At 50.0% G+C, this 18,516-nt stretch overlaps 1 protein-coding gene across 5 annotated transcripts in view; it reads left to right on the forward strand.

Moving 5' to 3' along the window:
- The window catches only part of PFKFB3 (6-phosphofructo-2-kinase/fructose-2,6-biphosphatase 3), a 39,395-nt gene continuing 21,535 nt past the window's right edge, over nucleotides 657-18,516 (forward strand). For 2 of the 5 annotated variants that reach the window (XM_021384330.1, XM_021384327.1), the window contains exons 1-2: nucleotides 662-800; nucleotides 13,122-13,245. In XM_021384330.1, the coding sequence (XP_021240005.1) occupies nucleotides 13,210-13,245 (36 nt within the window). In that variant the 5' untranslated portion in view covers nucleotides 662-800; nucleotides 13,122-13,209. Of the gene's footprint in view, nucleotides 801-13,121; nucleotides 13,246-18,516 lie in introns of all 5 variants that reach the window. The other 3 variants (XM_021384325.1, XM_021384329.1, XM_021384328.1) reach the window with 3 other exon arrangements.

Below are 18,516 nucleotides of genomic sequence, written 5' to 3' on the forward strand. Positions count from 1 at the left end.
CTGCTCTATTTCTGATACAAGCCAGGATGCTACTGGCCTGCTGGGCCACCTGGGCACACTGCTGGCTCATGTTAGCGGAGCATCAACCAGCACCCCCAGATCCATTTCCTCTGCGCAGCTTTCCAGACACTGCCCCAAGCCTCAAGTGTTGCATGAGGTCATGACTAAAGTGCAGGACCCAGCACTTGGACTTGTTAAAGCTCATCCCATTGGTCTCAGCCCGTAGATCCAGCCTGTCCAGATCTCTCTGTAGGGCCTTCCTACCCTCAGGCAGATTGATGCTTCCTCCCAACTTCGTGTCATCTGCCAACTTACTGAAGATGCATTCTATCTCTTCATCATCGGTAAAGGTATTAAACAGGGCTGGCCCCAGTACTGAGCCCTGGGGAACACCACCAGTGAACCCCAGCCCAGCTTGTTTGTGCAAAGGTGGCCAGACGATGCTAAATGGAATGCCTGAGTTCCTGGTGTTGGGAGAAGCAGCGTTTTCTCAGTTTGGCCCAATAGCACTGCAAAACAGAGATGAAATGAGATGAGATGATGCTCTGTTGCTCTCAGCTCAGCAGCCCTGCTGCCGCCGGGATGCAAAGGGTTAAAAGCTGCAAAACCCAAAGAACTTCCTCCTTTTCGGCAACGCCTGCCTCCGAATGACGCCGGTTTCTGCCGGGCTTTGCCCAAATATGTCCATTTCCTTCTGAAGGAAAAGAAAAAAGAGAGGAAGGAGGAAGATAAGAAAGGAGCTGGACGTTGCCACCGATAGCGCAGCCCTACCTCCCGCCCGCCCATGCCGTTCCGCAAAGGTAGAGACGGGGGGTTTGGGGAGGGCAGCACCCCCATATGGCCTTGGGGGGCTGGGGAGGGGGCTGAGGTGCCCCACGAGCCCCTTTGTAGGGGTGCGAGATGGAAGCACCAAGCTTGTCTGTGCCTCCAAGGGCACAGAGATGCTATGAGGCTGGTGTGGGGGGGGGTTGCAGAAGTGTGTGCCCTTGGCTGTGGGTTTTTAGTTTCTCTCTGCTTTTGGGGGTAAATCGGCTCTGGGTGGTGTAAGAGAGGAGGAGGACAGGCTAGCAGGAGCTTTCTGTGCCAGTGTATGGGGTGCTGGAGGGGGTTTTGGGGTGACGCAGGCTGAGAACTGGCAACCTGCATGCATTTGTGTCTGTCCTTGGGGGATGCTCGGCTGGAGGAACTGTGCCGCTGGGATCCTGGGAGGAAACAGGCTTCTGAGAGGGGTATTCCACCTCACAGCCCTTCTTTCATGCTCTCTGATCCCCAAAAATCTCTTCTTCCCAAGTTAACTCCGTTACATGGAGAGCATTCATGCTGTCACCCAGCTTGGCGGCATGGGGCAGGGAGGACCCAGCTCAGGTTAGATATTAGGACAAATTTCTTCCCAGGAAGAGTGGTGAGGCTTTGGAACAGGCTGCCCAGAGGTGGTGGAGTCACCATCCCTGGAGGTGTTCAAGAAAAGGGCAGGTGTGGCACTGAGGGATATGACTTAGTGGGCATGGTAGTGATGGACTGATGGCTGGACTAGATGATCTTAGCGGTCTGTTCCAACCTTAATGATTCTGTGATTCTTAGCCCTGATAGCACTTGTTTGCTGCCCTGCAGGTGGGTGGATGAGCTTTCCGTCCTCCCCCGAGCTGCTGAAAAATGGAGGCCTTCACGTCACCTCCTTCTTATCATCACATGTCACATCAGGATATAGTGGTGTTGGCTTGGTAGGGATGCTCATGGTGGCTTCTTGTCCCAGGAGCTCTGTTGGGTAGAGGAACTGGGTGAGGAAAAAGCCTTATCCAGGAGATACAAAGGCAGGGGTAAGTTAAGGCATGCAAGGACATAAGGAGAGGATGCTGCTCAGCCTCTAACCCGTCTTGTTTGCTGAAGCAGAGCAGTGTCTCCTTGCTGGTGTGCAGCTGGGGCAGGGGCACGGGGTACCATTGTGGGGATGCTGCACGCTGAGGCTGGTGTGGTGTGAAAGAGCAGCAGGGATGGATTGAAAACTGGGAAGAGGCGGCTGGATTGGGTTTTCTCACCTCTCCCTGCTGTGGGGAGGATGTTTGGGGTGTGAGGCAGTTTGCCCGCAGTCATGTTCACAGCGCCCGTGATCTCAGGCGCAGAGATTGATGTTGCCATTTAAGGCTTAATGAGAAGTGATGTGGTTCACACCCTCGCATCCTGACAGCACAGCAGGCTGCAGGTCTTGGTTTAATTTTAGGCGATAAACGGATTCATTTAGAGCAGAAGGAGAGATAGCGGGCGGCAGGCAGTGGGAGGAGAGCAGAATGCACCAGGCTTTAAAAATGCAAAATCCTGGTTGCTGAGGACAGGGAGCGAAGTGTGGCCATGGTGCCATGTTGTGGCACAACTACCCTGCGTGTCCTTGTCACCTTGCTATGGGCAATTAATTCAGCTCTGCAACTCTTGGTCACTGTCCCAGTCGCAGCTCCGTTACAAACCTCCTCTAGAGGTCAACCTTGAAATGCCAGAGAAGCTGCCAGCAGCTCCCTCATCAACTTGCAGCTCCTCCAGGAGGACCTTGGGAAGGTCCAACATAGCTCAGAGGGCAGTGCAGATGGGGTTTGTTCATGAGTCATTCCAAAGAGCCCCCCAGCAAGGAACCCTTCTTCTTGCGGATGGAGACGGTAAGACTTGCTGAGACAGAACAGCTGAAAGTGGTGGCCTCAGTGGGGTTGGAGTCAGGATGTAAAGCCAACCCTCCCAATGGAAAATGGGGCCTCTAGCCAGCTTGGCAAGAAAGCTGAGCCTCTGGGAGCCTTTTGGGAGCAGCAGATCACTCCAGGGCTTGCTCTGAGCAACTGAGAGCTGCAAAGAGGAGGCTCTGCCTGGAGGCTTTGCAAACCCCAGGTAGCCAGAGGCATGTGGAGACTGGGACTTTCATGTTAGAGGCCCCGAGCCATCTTTTCATGTGGAAACATAGTATCCTGGGTGTAAAATGCAGATTTCTCCCTAGTTCTGTTGGCTTCTCAGAGTTTTGGCATCACCTTCCTGAGTTTCCCTGACAAATGTATGCTGAATCCTGCACGTGTTGGCTCTGTTCTGCTTCCTTTCTCTCCAGCACTGCAGCCAGTGGCATCACCTCAGGATCTGTGTTTCATGCCTGCACTACAGTTACCATTCAGCCAACCTCAAGGCATTTGGCAGTTTCAGGTGATAAAGAAAGGTATTTCTAGTGGGGATGCTCAAGGACAGTTAGAAGCAATGGGCTCAGAGAAGGAATTGCTTTCTTACACACTACGACATCAGCTGGGAGCACTGGAGAAAATCTCATTTCTTATCCTGACAAACGCTGGCCATGCTGCAGTTCTGCTGATGGGAGTGTTGGGAGCTCTCAACTAAAATGCCCTTCACCTGGCCTGAAAAATACAGCTTTATTACTGATGGGAGGAAGGCTGGGAGTGTGCAAGCAATAAACAAACAGGATCTTGGCAGAGAGCAGGACATCTGTCACCTGTCAAAGGACAAAATAATTTCTTGCAGTACTACAGACTGGGAAGGGCCTGGAGATCAGGCTGAAAGCCAAAGAGCAGAGATCGAACACATGATGCTGATAGCAATGGGCTGCCATGGGTACAGCTCCAGCAGTTAACCAGTATGAAAGGACTTGATGGATGCAAGGTATTTCACAGCTAAAACAAAAAGCATTTGACATTGTGTCCAAGCCTGGGGCTCCCAGCACAAGAAGGATGCAGAGCTGTTGGAGGAGATCCAGAAGAAGGCCATGAAGATGATCAGAAGGCTGGGACGCCTCTCCTATGAAGAAAGGTTGAGGGAACTGGGCTTGTGTAGCTCAGAGGAGAAAAGGCTCTGGGGAGACCTCATTGAGACCTACCAGCACTTACAGGGAGCTTATAAACAAGAGGGAGAGGTGTTCAAGGCCAGGTTGGACTGGGCCCTGGACAGCCTCATCTAGTGGGTGGTAACCTTGCCCATGGTAGGGAACAGAACTAGATGATCCCGTAGGTGCCTTCCAACCCAAACCACTCTATAATTCTGTGACTCTGATTCAGTGATTAAGGGCTCGGTTGTATCTAAATGCATAGGCTGACTTCCAGCTGTTGGACAGGGAACCTGCTGGGTGCTGCTTGGATTGCCAGTTACCCGGGCCTATTACTGCTGGGCTGACGTGAGCACAGGATCTTGCCTGCTGATGCATGGCTTGAATTGGGAAAGAATGAAGACTTGACGCTGATTGATGAGAGGATAAATTCTGGAGAGGCTGGTGTTGATTCTGAGCATTAGTGGTCTTCTCTGGTACTGCCAAAGATCATACTTTTTGAGTGCTGATGATATTTAAGGTCCCTTCCAGTCCAAGCCTTTCTATGATTTTGTGGGAGAAGTGGGCTTGGATGGCCATGGGCTGTGGTTTGGAGAGGGGGACACCACATCCCTGGAAAGGGGCTCTGCTGCCTAGATCATAGAACCATAGAACCATTTGAGTTGGAAGGGACCTTTAAAAGTCATCTAGTCCAACTCCCCTGCAATGAACAGAGACATTACAGCTAGATAAGGTTGCTCAGAGATGTCAGTAGACATGATAAACCTTCACATTGTCTGCTCCCTGGGCTCGAAGAAGTCCCATTTCTAAACAGGGTTGCTGGGTATGTCTAGGGGAAGTCCCCCATGGAGCATTCCTTGTGGTTCATGGAGTGGCCACTGCATGGCCCCGTCCTGCACTGCACTGCAGCAGGACCATGTGCATAGTCTGGAGGAGCAGTGACAGCTTGCAGAGGTAGGAGAGGAAAGAGGGATGCACAGGAGTTTGGGAGCTCCTGAGGGATCTATGGCTGAAACTTCAGCCCTGCTGGGCTGGTGATGCAAAAGGAAGCAGTGCCTTGTGGGCTCTGCACACGAGTCGAATTAAACATCTCTTCTTAGTCTGAAAGCAGTCTGGAAGGCATCCTTGCATATAGCACAATGGGTATAGGTTGCCCAGAGATGCTATGGATGTCCCATCCCTGGAGGCATTCAAGGCAACACTGGATATGGCCCTGGGCAACCTTATCTAGAGGGTGGCAACCAGCCCTCTGCAGTGGGGTTGGAACTGGATGGATTTTAAGGTCCCTTCCAACCCAAGCCATTCTATGACTCTGTGATTCTATGAAATCATAAGTCCTGTAGGTACGTATTCAGATTATAACACACCCTGCCGCAAACCTGTCTACTTCTCCAGAGTGATTACAGCAAAGGGTGGAGATGTGCCTTTCTGCAGATATTTGGTATTTACACAGCTAATTTTGTCACCTTTCATCGCTCTGGCTTGCAAATGCACACACTGCTTTGCTTGCTGGTCACGTCATCCATTACTCCTTGTTCCTGTGCTTTCCTGGCAGTCCTGTGCGTGTGTTGAGCACTTCGCGTCAAAGGGGAATTTACGGGCACGGATGAATTACATTTCCTAGTGACACAGCTGAAGAGAAGCAGAGCAGTTGTCAAGAGCTGCTTGGGGGGGATCTGGGTGTCACCCTTCACTGTGGGGTCTGTCCTCGTGTCTGTGACTACGTGGGCATCTGCTCAAAGCCATCTGCTCAAAGGGCAGGGAGGAAATGTGTGGCTGAGCTTTCTCCAGCTCTCCTGACTCACCGGCTCGTGCTTTAACTAAAATGTCACCTTATTTTCATCAATCACCTTTCCTGGAAGACTGGAAACTCCTTTGCGTCCCGCTTTCCCCGTGGCCTGTGCTTCTCGACAGAGTGTTCTCCTTGTGGCTCTTGGATTCACTTCAGCCCCTTGGGCAAAACACGAGCAGACAACTCAAATCTGCAGGTGTCCATCCCCAGATCACACCCATCCCCGCTCTCCAAGAAAGCACTCGATGAGTGTCACCTCTCCACTGTGACATCACGCTTTCTTTAGCTTTTCCTAGCATTTCTTAAGAGCTTTTAAGGGGTTGAAGGATGCACCGTGCCCTGTGGTTGTGTTCCTACTGGTGCTGGTGCAGCCTTCATGGCGTTGTGCAGTAAGCACCATCAGGGCAAGTCAAGCAGCAAAGCCCACTTGAAATTGCTCAAAACTGGGATAGGAGGCTTATAACAGGCTATGAATTGTTATGGGTGCTTCTGGGGACCCAGTTCACAGAAACCAGCTGATGGGGAGAGATGGGTTTTTACAGCCTCTCAGACTTCCCAAGTCTGGGAATTGAAACCAGGTAAAGATGCAATTCCTGATAGCATCGTTTCATCTCCTAGCCTGGGAGCAGACAGGCATGCCTCCAGCCTGCCTTCCCAGGGCCAGGCAGCCACCAAGCTACTTGGGGCTGCTGGGAGAACTCTCCTCTTGGTCTCTTGCCTCCCTCCTGCATGGATGGAAGACTGCCCTTTGCTATATTTAGAATGATAGAATTATTAAGGTTGGAAAAGACTTCTAAGATCATCTAGTCCAACCATCAACCCACCCCCACTATGCCCAATAAATCATGTCCTTCAGTGCCACATCTACCCTCTTCTTGAACACTTTCAGGGACAGTGACTCCACCACCTCCTTGGCAGCCTGTTCCATTGCTTGATCACTCTTTCTGAGAAGAAATTTTTCCTAATTTACACAATGAACAGGTGTTGGTACAACCTAGGACCTAGGTGCTTTTTACCTGTGCCACCAGCATGAGTAGACCAATCTTCCTAGAGAAGACCAATATCAGTGGTCACCCTAGGTAGGAGAAACCTACCTGGACATGCCCAACCCCCATCCTAACACACCCTCAATTATGAAAACATCCATCTTTCCATTAAAAAAAAAAAAAAAACCTCTGAAGGCTTTCTGATTCCCAGATCCTACCCTCCACCGCCTTCGCATCTTCTCCCTGCTGCCACGGCAGCCGCCTCACAGTTTCATTTCATCCCCGCATCTTCGCCCGCGGCAGGAACCTGCTGAGATCCCTTCTTGCGAAGGCAAAAGCTCTGGAGGTGTTCGCATAAAATCAGATGACCACGGGCTTTGAGCAGAGGAACGTGGGAGGATTTCAAAACCAGCAGCCGGCAAGGCGTGATCGCTGCTTGCCTGCTGCGTGCGTGCACACACGCACATGAGAGCTGCCTTCGGTCCCTGTATGGCAGCCGGCTTTTTTTAAAACACAGACACATTTTAGCAGCAGGAAGGCTGAAAAAAGGCCATCAGGGATGGTCCCTGGGTGAGCAATTTCCAGTTTCTCTTATATTTTCTCCTGGGGGACTCCTTGTCCTCCCACGATAGCCTTTCCCCATATTTTCCTCTATAGCTGGGCAACTTCTCCTATGCCTACCTTCAGTCTTCCTCACTTTTGAGAATGGTTACATTTTCTTCATTATACTTTTTTCAGTTTGAAAGCCCTTCCCGTGCTGCTCCCTCTAAGATTTCTCCTTCCCAGGGCACAAACCCATTCTCTTCGTGCTCTCCCACAAATCTCAGTTAGGAAACATCTCCTTGGTGTTGCTCTCCCTGATTCAACCTCTTCCCAAAAGCAGAAACTGAATCACAGAATCATTCAGGTTAGAAAAGACCTCTAAGATCACCCAGTCCAACCATCAACCCACCCCCACCGTGCCCAATAACCATGTCCCTCAGTGCCACATCTGCCCTTTTCTTGAACACCTCCAGGCGCAGTGACTCTGCCATCTCCCCGTGCACTATTTTTCCTCCTTGCTTTTTTCGTGATTTTGTTTTATTTATTTATTATTTTTTTTACCCCATGGACACCATTCTGTTGGTTCATATTTGGCTGCTGAGATTTTTCTTCCCTTTTCCCCAGCATGTCAGTCCTCATCTGAGGATGACCAGATGTATGACTTGCAGCAGGGGAAAGTGGGGCATGGGAGGGTGCAGCAATGTGCTGGTGGCTGTGGCTTTAGCTGCTTCTTGGAGATCTTCAGGAACTGAGCGGAGGCACAGGGCTGCAGTGAGCCTGTGCTGCTTCTTGCAAAGACAGCAATTCGATAGCATGAGACAGCGAGTCCTGTGCACTGTACTGGGTGTGTGCCCACGCCAGTGCTGCTGTACCTGGACAGGCTGTCCCCAGCCCTGCAGTGACGTGGGGCTTCATTGGTCGGGGGGGTTGATGGGACAACACTGGGGGTTCTGCTGGTGGCTCTGCCCCAGGGTTAATGCTGTGCGTGGGTCTGGCTGCATCCCATCCCGGTCAGAGCACCGCTCTGGGTGCCATCTCCATGACACACATGGGTGCAGCCTGACGTGTGCACTCATGCAGTGAGCTGCTTGGTTCTCAGCCACAATCCCTAGCCCCTTTTTCCTTTCAGATGCTGCTTCTCCAAAGGGAAATTGTGACTATTACACATAGGGAAATTGAGCTGGTGAGAAATCCCCCTCTGAAACCTGGCACATCCTCGGTGATTTTGGGAGTTGCATGCAGTCGTGGCTGCTCAGCATCACATGCACCTAGCAGTGCTTGCAGTCACGCTGCCAGCTCCTTTCCAGCCGCGGTGTGGCAGCAGTCCAAATCCCTTATCTTGTCTTATCTTATTTTATCTTATCTTATCTGCAGATCCAGCACTCTCTGCATCAAGCCTGGCCCTGCTGGAGCATGTGGCACTGTGTCCCCTCTCCCAGGGCAGGGACGCATCGCTGCTCTGTGCCTTACAGCAGTGTGACACAGAGCTTTTACCCGTTTGGGTAGGAGCAGGGGGTTCAAACTCTGCCTGGAGAGGTGTGGGCTGGATATCGGGGAAAGCTTTGTTCATTCAGCCCCAGAATAGATGATTTGAGATCAGGGTGCAAAGTGTGAGATGGACAAACTTCTCCCTGCAAAATGACCTGGTTAGGAATGGAGCTGCTTTGGGGATGGGGAATGGGGCAATGAATTTGCTGGAAAAAGGAGGTGCTGCCCTCAGCACCAAGATTTTGGGCAGAGTCGCGGCAGGGCTCGGGTTAACCAGCTGACACACCAAACCCTTCCAGCCAAAATGATTTATTCCCCTCCCTGAGCCAGAACCCCGAGCATTCCGCTTAGCAGCTGGCTTACCCAAGCTGACCCGGGGAGAGCCCTTTTCCAGGGCAGCAGGGTAAACTTGTTTGCACGTTCTTTTTTTGGCCGCGCAGAGCTCGCTGCCATGTGGGGGACGGCCCAATGCAGCTCTCCCAAGCACGTGCGAGCCCGCAGAGCTGCATGGGCTGTGCATGCCCCGCTCGCGTGCGCACTGGGAGGAAGTGCTGCCTCTGCTTCCCAACTTTGAGTTCCTCCGGCTGCCAGCACGCGACGGGAGCGTGAACAGCGAATGCTGGTGCTTGGGTTTCCTCTGCCAGAGAGGGAATTCTAGGAAGGCTTGAGGACAGTTTGGTAAACAACCGGGAGAAACGGCAGTGCAGGGTGTTTGTTTGCAAGCAGCCCCGGGAAACTGAATTATTCTGCCCCTAAAAGTATAAATGGGCACTGCTGCATGAGTGGAGAATAAAAGCTTCTAAGTCATTGATATGAATTTACTTAGGGGAAACTTGTCCCTTTATAGGGTATGAGCCAGGTGAGCGTCCAGTCTTGATGCCAGTAGGAGACCCTAGCATGCCCAGGGCAGAGATTTGAGTTGTTACTTGGTTTTAATCTTGCTCAATGATTTTCTTAGAAAACCCTCTGATTTGTGAAGGATTTCTAACGGGAGCAGCAGGATATGGCTGGGGCTGAGATCTGGGCTTTGGCAGCCCAAGGGAGCGCCAACACAGAGGGATCATAGAATCATCAAGGCTGGAAAAGACCACTAAGGTCATCCAGTCCAACCATCAACCCATCCCCACCATGCCCACTAACCATGACCATCCGTGCCACATTTCTCCTTTTCTTGAACACCTCCAGGGATGGTGACTCCACCACCTCCCTGGGCAGCCTGTTCCAATGCATCACGACTCCTTCTGAGAAGAAATTTTTCCTAATATCCAAAAAAAAAAAAAAAAAAAACCAAACTGTTAGTTATTTCCAGTCTATGTCAATTTCCCATCTGGAATGCTGGGTGCAGTTGACAGCTAAGGGCAAGGCTTTGGGGTGGGAAGAGCAACACTGAAGCAGCTTTGTCACTGAAATCTCTGTGTTGTTGAACCGTGCCTTGAGAAGGATGAGTCGAGGCGGAAGAGTCACCTGTCAGCAGTGATTTGTTTGTCTGTTTCTCCGAGGTTTCTCCGCCAAAAACAGGCAATGGGTTTCCACCTCAGCAACTGGGAATAACACGTGCACAGGGGAGCACGGTCTCCACAGTCTTTGCTTCTCTTAAGCATGAAATTGCCTCTAATTGCTGCTGTATTTCTTTTTTCTTTTTTTGGTAATTTTTGGGCGCAGCTGAGCTGCTCAGAAACTAACCCAAGTCAAACACATCAGCGTCATGAATCTGAACATGATTTAATAAAATATTAAAAAACACTCAACAAATTGTTGTTGCAATGACAGCAGTTTTCATAACTTCTTGGTAGAGGACATGTGGGTGGAAGCAGGCCCTTTCTAGGTAGGGATTTACTGTCTGAGCGCCGAATTTTGGAAAACCTGTGATTACCTTTTCTGGTTTGGGCTGTGGATTGCAGCCGTGGGGTTGGGTTGGTGCTGTGGCCATGGTGGCTAACAGCAAACAAGACAAAACAAAGCAATGTGGGATGTGGCTGGTGTGCGCCAGTGCCAGGACTTAGTCACCCCGCTTCATTGATGACCTGAGTCTGTCTGAATGCAAAAGGACCAGATTTTTAAGTAGCATCAGAAGGCTATCGCGTGTGACCCAGCACGTGTTCCACAACCAAGGGAGCTATGCTCGTCTGGGTTTGGTGGGCTGCATGGAGGTGGGTTTTCAGGTCTTTTTAGCTGCCTTCCTCTCACAGTGGTGGGGTCCTCAGTAGCGACAACCTTTATCTTTACCTTGCATAGCCAGCAGGTTTGGGAAATGCTCTATGAGTGTCAGCATCCCAATGGGTGCAGGAAACTGGGGTTCCCATTGACACAGTGCATGGGCTGGGCAACCCAAGAGTCTGTCTAGCCCAGAAGTCTGTCTGACCCAGGAGTCCGTGCGACCTAAGGGTCTGTGCAATCCACAGGGCATCCACAAGGGCCCATCCAGTGCCCTGGATTATGCAAGCCCAGGCGACAAAAGCATGACAGGAAGCAAAGGAAGGTCGTGCCTTCAGCCTGAGCGCTGCTCACTTTCTTTATTGGGAAGTTGGCAGGAGAGCCTGCCTGGGCGGCTGTCGGAGCTTGTGTTGACTCAGGCCGTGCTCTAGCAGTTGTTTTAATGCCGCCTGAACACCAAGTAAACAGCCAGGCTGGGAAATGTGAAACCCTTGCTCTGACCTTCCTGCCTCTGAAGGCTCAAACGGAGACGTGCTGGGCCCACTGACACCACGTGGATGAACATGTGAGATAAACCCGCATCTCCTATAGTCATTTGTTTGGGTTCTGAGGAGTAGGAAGGTAGAATTGCAGCCTCCTTAAGGCAAGGAGTTTTGCTCTGATTTCCTGATGGGTAATGTGACCAGAAACATTGAAGTGGTTGTAATGTGTTTTCCACCCTTTTCCATTGTATTTAGTGGGGACAACTTGTGGTCAATGGAGTAGCCAACGTTCTTCCATCTATGCCACCCCTTCGTGGCTGTGGATCTCAGCTCAAGTGACAGCAGCAAGGGGTTTGGGGAGAAAACTTAGTCATTCCCCAGTGTTACAAAGCATGACAGCTGCCCTCCTGATCCCTACCTAATGGCCATGTACACAAATGCCCCTTTGCTACTATATGCTAAACTCCATGGTAGAATTCTCAACATTTGGCTAAATTTTATTCTTTATTTTTCCTGAGAATTTGTTAACAATTTGTCACTGTGAGAAAAAAAAAAACAAAAAACCATAAATACATTTGAGAAAATATGTTTGGCAGCAAGCTCCCCATATTATTTCAGCTCGTCCCAAAATTCCAGATAAATATTTTTCATGTCTGATTGGAAAATATCAGTGAAAGAAAAAGCAAAATTCGGATGTCCATTGTGTGAAGAGCAGATCCTCAACCAGAGTCTTTCACCTCTTGATTATTTTTGTTCTTGGTTCAGAGAGTTCAGAAGTCTTTGCCATTTCACAACAGCTTTTCAGCTGGCTGGTTCTTGGACATTTTTTCGGTGTAGCTGTGGATTTTCCTAGTCCTAATTTCAACCTGTTGACCATACCCCTAGTTAGTTTTTCACAGACATCCTAGAAGCAGTCTCTGTAGGTCTCAGTTTTAAAAGTAGAACTGGGACACTGCACTTGCAGTCTCCATCAGTCAAACGGAGAGGTGAACCTCTAGGGAGGCTGACCCAGGGAACAGCTCAACCCAAGCAGTGGTGTTGGTCCTAAACATGGTTTTTGGAGCTGAGATGTGTGGGATGCTGTTGGGCAGCGATCACCTGTATCACTCCAGCTCTGCAAGGAAGCGGGGACGAGCAAGTTGTCGATATGGCAGATGTGCTCACAAGGGTGTGGAAAGATCACCAGCACGTACGCAGTTTCGAAATGCAACTCCTCATCAAAGCTTCTTCCTGACTCCCTGTGTGAATTGTGCCTTGAGGAATGAGGAATTGTGTTTCGGATCACCTCATTCTGGAGCCCACCAAGCTCTGCATCTGATAGCTTTGGCTGTAGACAGTACTAATGTCTACCTTCATGCTCATGGGCTGCAGACACCCCTGGGACACAGCTTGGCCTGGTTTACCACCAATATCCACAGCAGGGCAAGTGAATCGCTCTGGGAGCGTCCGCTTCTCTCCATGGGAGGTAGAAATGGACAGAGGTACCCAGATCCTTGTAGCCACCCAAATGACATAAATCCTTCCCAAACACGGTGGGTGTGGATGTAGCAGTGGGCAGGAGCCACGCTCCAAACGGAGCAGATCCTCCTTGGGATGCTACCTGGTAGTGAACAAACCAACCTATATCAGTAGAATGGTGCTTTATCACCTACTGATAAAAGAACTAATACTGGGACCCATACTGATATCAGCAGGGGTTGATGGCAGAGTTTAAAAACATATCCTTCTACCTAGGCTGTGATTAATCTGCACCTACAAGTAGTTCCTCAAGCTTCAGTAACACCAACCACCCCAATTCCCTCCTCTCTGCTTTCTCCCTAACCCCAGCTGCCCTGGGGCTAACTTTTAATACTTGCAGTTCTGTTACTGTGTTGTAGTTTCTCCCATTTCTTTGAGAGATGCCACACCATCCCCCGCCATCTGGCTTCATGACATCACTCCTCTCTGAGAAGCCCAGGGGTTGCCATGGCGATGCTGAGGTTGTCCCTGTTACATCACCAGGTGAGTCAGTCCCAGAATGAAAGGCCACAGCCTTTGCCATTGTTGGATTTAGTAATCTGCAACGATGAGATAACGATCCAGGCCCTTAATGAAAGGCAGGTGCAAATAAGACGTTAGGAAATAATTCGATAGCAGAGTCCACTGGATAATGAGAGGCTGTGATTTCCGGAGGGTGACCATCTTCCACTTTAAATGGGTTGAATGGGCTGCTGCGTAGGGTGTTCCCTATGCACCTGGAGGGCTGCATCCCACATGCACCACTGTGCTGGGGATTAAGCTCCTAATTAACACAACCTGCCCCAAAAGAGTGGGGTTATGGCTGGATCTTTGACTTGCTGTATCACTTGGCATTAGGTGTGGATGTGGTGTGAGCACATGACCCTATTTCTGCTGATGTCCCTGGAGAAGGCACTATGGTAACATATGGCAGGGTTATGCTGTCTGATCTGTCTCACCTGCAGGGCAGGTGCTGTCTGATCTAGCTCACCTGGGATACAGTAATCCCGTAAGCACTCTTTTCTTTCCAACTAGCAGGATTTTGTGCTGAATGCTTTGTTTGAGGGGATTGTGGCGGCTTGGCTAGGGACCAGGTCACCTGAAGTGAAATGTAACACCTTGTGACACCACACTCTAAGTCAACCCCAGGGCTTCGGTGAGGGATTACACATTGGAAAAAGCATGGGGACAAACTGGGAGATGTTGGTTTGATATAACTGGAAGCACCTGGGAGGAGGAGGTGTAGCTCAGTGCCAGGCTAACGCGAATATTGTGGAGTCAGTGGCAGTGCCAGCACCTGGAGTTTGGCTCTGGCATATGTGCACCCTTTGACCCATTTTTCTGGGACCAAGACTGAAGTTCTACAGACAGATTTCATGTCAAGAAGAAACAATATCAGATTCCCAAGACTGGAATATTCCCAACAGCCTGCCAAGCAATTGCCCTCTAACCATTTGAAAACCCCACGTCTGTCTCTGCAGCACAGGGAGCCAGCTATCTGTCTGATTGAGCAGTTTATGGGGTGAGTTCTGTTTTGCTCTTGCCTTGTGAGGTCAGGAACTTTCACAGGACATTGCTCAAGCCTCTTGGACCCATTTCTGAGCAGGCTTTCAGGCAGCATTGAGAAATGTTCCTGCTCTGGTAGTCGTTGCAGGTTCAGAATGTTATGTTCAACTTCGTTTTCTTCCTTGACAATTACGGGAGAGGTTCAGACTGTAACTTTTCTCACCTCGGTTAGTGCCCCAAAAGGTGCTCTCATAGGTGAGGCACAGGAACCTCTTCCTGGTGCTTTCCATAGGAAAACATTATAGTAGGTTGGAAGAAGAGATGCAGTTGCATCTGATTCTTGGGGTTAGGCAGGATGAACAAAATGCCATCCCTGGGATTTTAAATAGGAACATTGGGGTGGAAGGCTCCTGTGGGGTCACCCTCATCTGGCCCTATGGGGACTTCCCAGGGACCTGTTACCCCCCTCACAGAAGGATCCTTGAGGATTTTGCTCCTCGCTTGAGGAACTGGTTTTAAACCGGGCTCTCATCCTTCCTTCTTTCACGTATTCATCATGGTCAGGCAATGTGTTTGCAACTCCCATTTCCCAAACTATCTGCCTTTAACTCACCCAGTTATCACCAGAACCCCACCCACAGCACTGCTGTCCTCCCTTTGCTGAAAACCAGGTGCTAACTAGGTTTCAACCCTCATCCTTTTGCCTGAAAAAGAAAAATAAAACAAACAAACAAAAAAGTCCTCCAAGACAGAGGGTTGACTTCAGGCAGAATTTACTGTCCTGAAACAGTTTCTGCATCGCACCAAGTGCAATGGCAACTGCATGCAGGAGGGCTCAGAGCAGGGGCTGAGCAGATCTGCTGGTTCAACAGAGCCCAAAAATCATTTCAAGAAAGCTTTAGGGCATATCACTTTGCTGCAAGACACTGATGTTTTTTTTTTTTTTCCTGCACCTATTGCTGCAAGAGAGCTCCCATGCACAAAGCTGATTTTTTTTTTTGCCACTTGTTGCTTGGTCATTGCTAAAAGCTGTGGTTTTTTTGCAGCTCCAAGGTAAGAGCAGCTCCCAGCACGGTGCTGAGCTGGTGTTGGTACACTGGGGTTGGGCAACGCGTTGTTCCTCTGAGGGACTTCCCCCTCCCAATATCAGCACTTGTTCCTCAAGCCTGAACCCATCTGAATTATTTTCCCTTCTCTGCTTGCAGCTATTTTAAGAAAAGCCAGTGCTTGCAGCAGCAGATGTGCGCTGGGTGGCCTGGAGCGCTTCCTTGGTGTATTTCAGCGCTTGGAGATTGCTTACTGCTGGGGAAGGATGACGTTCCCTTAGCGCATCAAGTCCGACTGCAAAGTGCAATAGGTTAAAACCCGGACAGCCTGTGCCCGGGTGGGGGAATGGGTTCCTTGGTTGTTTGCTCACGGCTGGGAGAAGGGAGCTCAGCCCCTAGCACACAGTGTTCCAATGCAAACCCTTCCACTCTGCACGCCTTTTTGCAAACGCTTGCGGGCTCCCCCCAAAAATCATTGCCAGCAGTGAGAGGAGGACACAACCCCTTGGTCCCTGCCTTCATCAAAGTCCCCATTTCCCCCAGTGCATTGCAAACACCATTTTCTTGGCTCCTCCAAGGTCCTGCTGGCATTTTTTGGAAGCGAAAGAGTTTGTTTTCAGCTCCTGTTTATAAATACCCCTCTGCTATCCCAGATGAGTAATTTTCTCTGTTGCAACGCGGTGTCTTTAGTGCGCTGGCAAGATTTTGGGCAGCTGCCGGTTGAATTTTGCAACCAGAGAGAATTGTGCCCAATTCACTGATGGGTAAACTGAGGCCGTGCTGGGAATTGCTGCGCTGCCATCAGCCGAGCTCACACAGAGCTGCATCCTGACGGTGACAGCAGCCCGACTCCGACCCACCACCTCCAAATTTTAACCATGCCATAGAATCATCGGATGAGGTTGGATACTGGGACTTGCAACTTCATGAGTATCTCCATCTGATGTAACCCCATTTGATGGTTGGACTAGATGATCTTAGTGGTCTTTTCCAACCTTAATGATTCTCTGATTCTGTCTTCCCAGTCCCCCTGAGCATCACACAAACTGCACCGCATCGCCTGGATGCCACATCACGAAGAGATGCGCTGCATTGAGCGTAGGCATGAATAGCCCTCGCGCTTTCAAGTTTCCTTTAAAGGAAAAAAAAAAAAAAAGAAAAGAAAAGACAAGAAAAAGAAAGGGAAAAGGTGATGAATCACAGCTTAGTCAGAGTTGGGGCTGCCGTTCCCTGCATTTTGATGGCGTGGGAGCAGTGCCAGGGTGGCTGGCTGCCATCCCCCGTGCCGGTTCTTCCTAAGGGGATGGGGACTTGAGGTTCTGATTTGGGGTCACGTCATGCTGGGATGAGCTGCTCGCTCAGTTTGGTGTTTCAGCAGCAGGGACACAACGTAGGGAATGGAGGAGTTTGGGTTTGGGCAGCAGAGAAGCTAACAACCTCTCATCACCATAGGTGTTGCTCTCACTGAATTGGGATTTCACACTCCCACCTCTCCTCTGCCCCCACTGCCCTTGGGCCCTCAAGGTCATTGCAGCCCATCCAGCACCTGCAGATCTCAAGCCATTCCCTTTCTACACCTCGTGCTGCCCCACCCTTACAAATCAGCTTGCCTTATAAATAGTAATGATGCTCCTTCCAGCTGACCTCGCTCGCAGCAGCTGGCTGCTCATGCCTTTGGAAATCAGGCCACTTGTTTAGGAGTTTAAGGATGGTCTGGCTTTCCGCTCCAGTTATTCGGCCGTCTTTAGCCAAGAATTACAAGGTGGATCTAATTTGAAGCGATGGTGATGCTCGCTCGGGCGGAGCTTCGCTCTCCTCTCCCTCCTCTCAATGTTCCCAGGGCAGTGATTTTAGGACCAGCTGTGAAAAGCCACCCCCCTCCTCACCTTCACACCCCTCTTCCTTCCCACATCCCAAATCTCAGCATCATTTCCAGGTCCCTCACAGCAGCTTGTTTTTTTTCCCCTATGAATGCACTTATCCTGCGTAGCAGGGGGAGGCACCGGGCGCTGTTTCACCCCATCCATCTTAGTTCCATATAGGGAGGCAGCTAAAAATATATTCCTTCTGGGTTTGCTGCAAAAATATACACCGGCTTTGCTTCTAGGGGAGGAAAACATGATGATATTGAATACAGTAGAGGGAGAGAATAATATAGAGGGTTATATATAGAGAGAGGAGGAGAATATCATAATATCTAGTATAGTGTTTATCAAATAATATAGGGGACTATATAGAGAGGAATATACAGAGAGGAGGAAAATATCATAATATCTAATGTACATAGAATAACATGAGCATTATATAGAGAGGAATATAAAGAGAGGATTATATATACATATATATATAGAGAGAGAGAATAGGATAGAAACCCAGACGCTACTTGCTGGCATTTTAATTTCCATGCAATGTTTGCACTGTTCACACCTCTACAAGCAGATGCGTGGTGTTCCCAGCCCTGAGATACAGCAGGTTTTCACATTGGCCACCCATAGCCCCTCGTAGATCCACCTCATTGCTCCCTCCAGAGGGATTCTTTCTCTCGGGGGGGGGGGTGACACAATACATTTAATTATTGGGAAGGGAAAAAAAGAAAAAAGGAAAGCATTTCTCGGGGTTGTTAATACAATTTTCATTTAAAGTGGACAGGTCAAGCCGCTGCAAGCTCGCAAATAACGATGTGTAAAGACGCGGGGATGGATTGCGTAGAAAAGCGCTCCGCGCAGCGCAGGGCGCACCGTCCCCGCTCTGCCTCGCTCCGGGGGAGGGCAGCGCTGCGCGGAACGGGGCGGGGAGAGGCGGAGCAGCGCGGAGAACCCCGCGGGGGGAGGAGGCGGCCGGGCCCGGCTCAGCCATGTGCGACGTGAGCGACGTGCGGCGCCGCCGGCCCCCGCCTCCCTCCCCCCAGCCCCGCGCGGGATGCGCGCACCGCAGCGCGCCGTTGCGCGGCTCATCCCTCAGTTACGCGTTACGTTATTCGCAACTAAATTCTTTCACATTACGTTCACTTTATAATTGAATTCCATTTCTGATTCCTTTTTTTTTTTTTTGCTTGTTTTAGCTTTGCTCTATTTCATGGTTTAATTTTTATTTCTTATTTTAGGGTGTTTTTTTTTTTGCTTCGGGTTTGGGTTTTTTTTTTTTTTTTTTTTTTTTTCTTTTTTCTTTTTTTCCCGCATCTTTTACCTTTTTTGCTTTTTTTTACATTTTTCTGCTTTTTTTT

Source organism: Numida meleagris, chromosome 1, assembly GCF_002078875.1.
Source record: "Numida meleagris isolate 19003 breed g44 Domestic line chromosome 1, NumMel1.0, whole genome shotgun sequence".
Lineage (NCBI taxonomy): Eukaryota > Metazoa > Chordata > Aves > Galliformes > Numididae > Numida > Numida meleagris.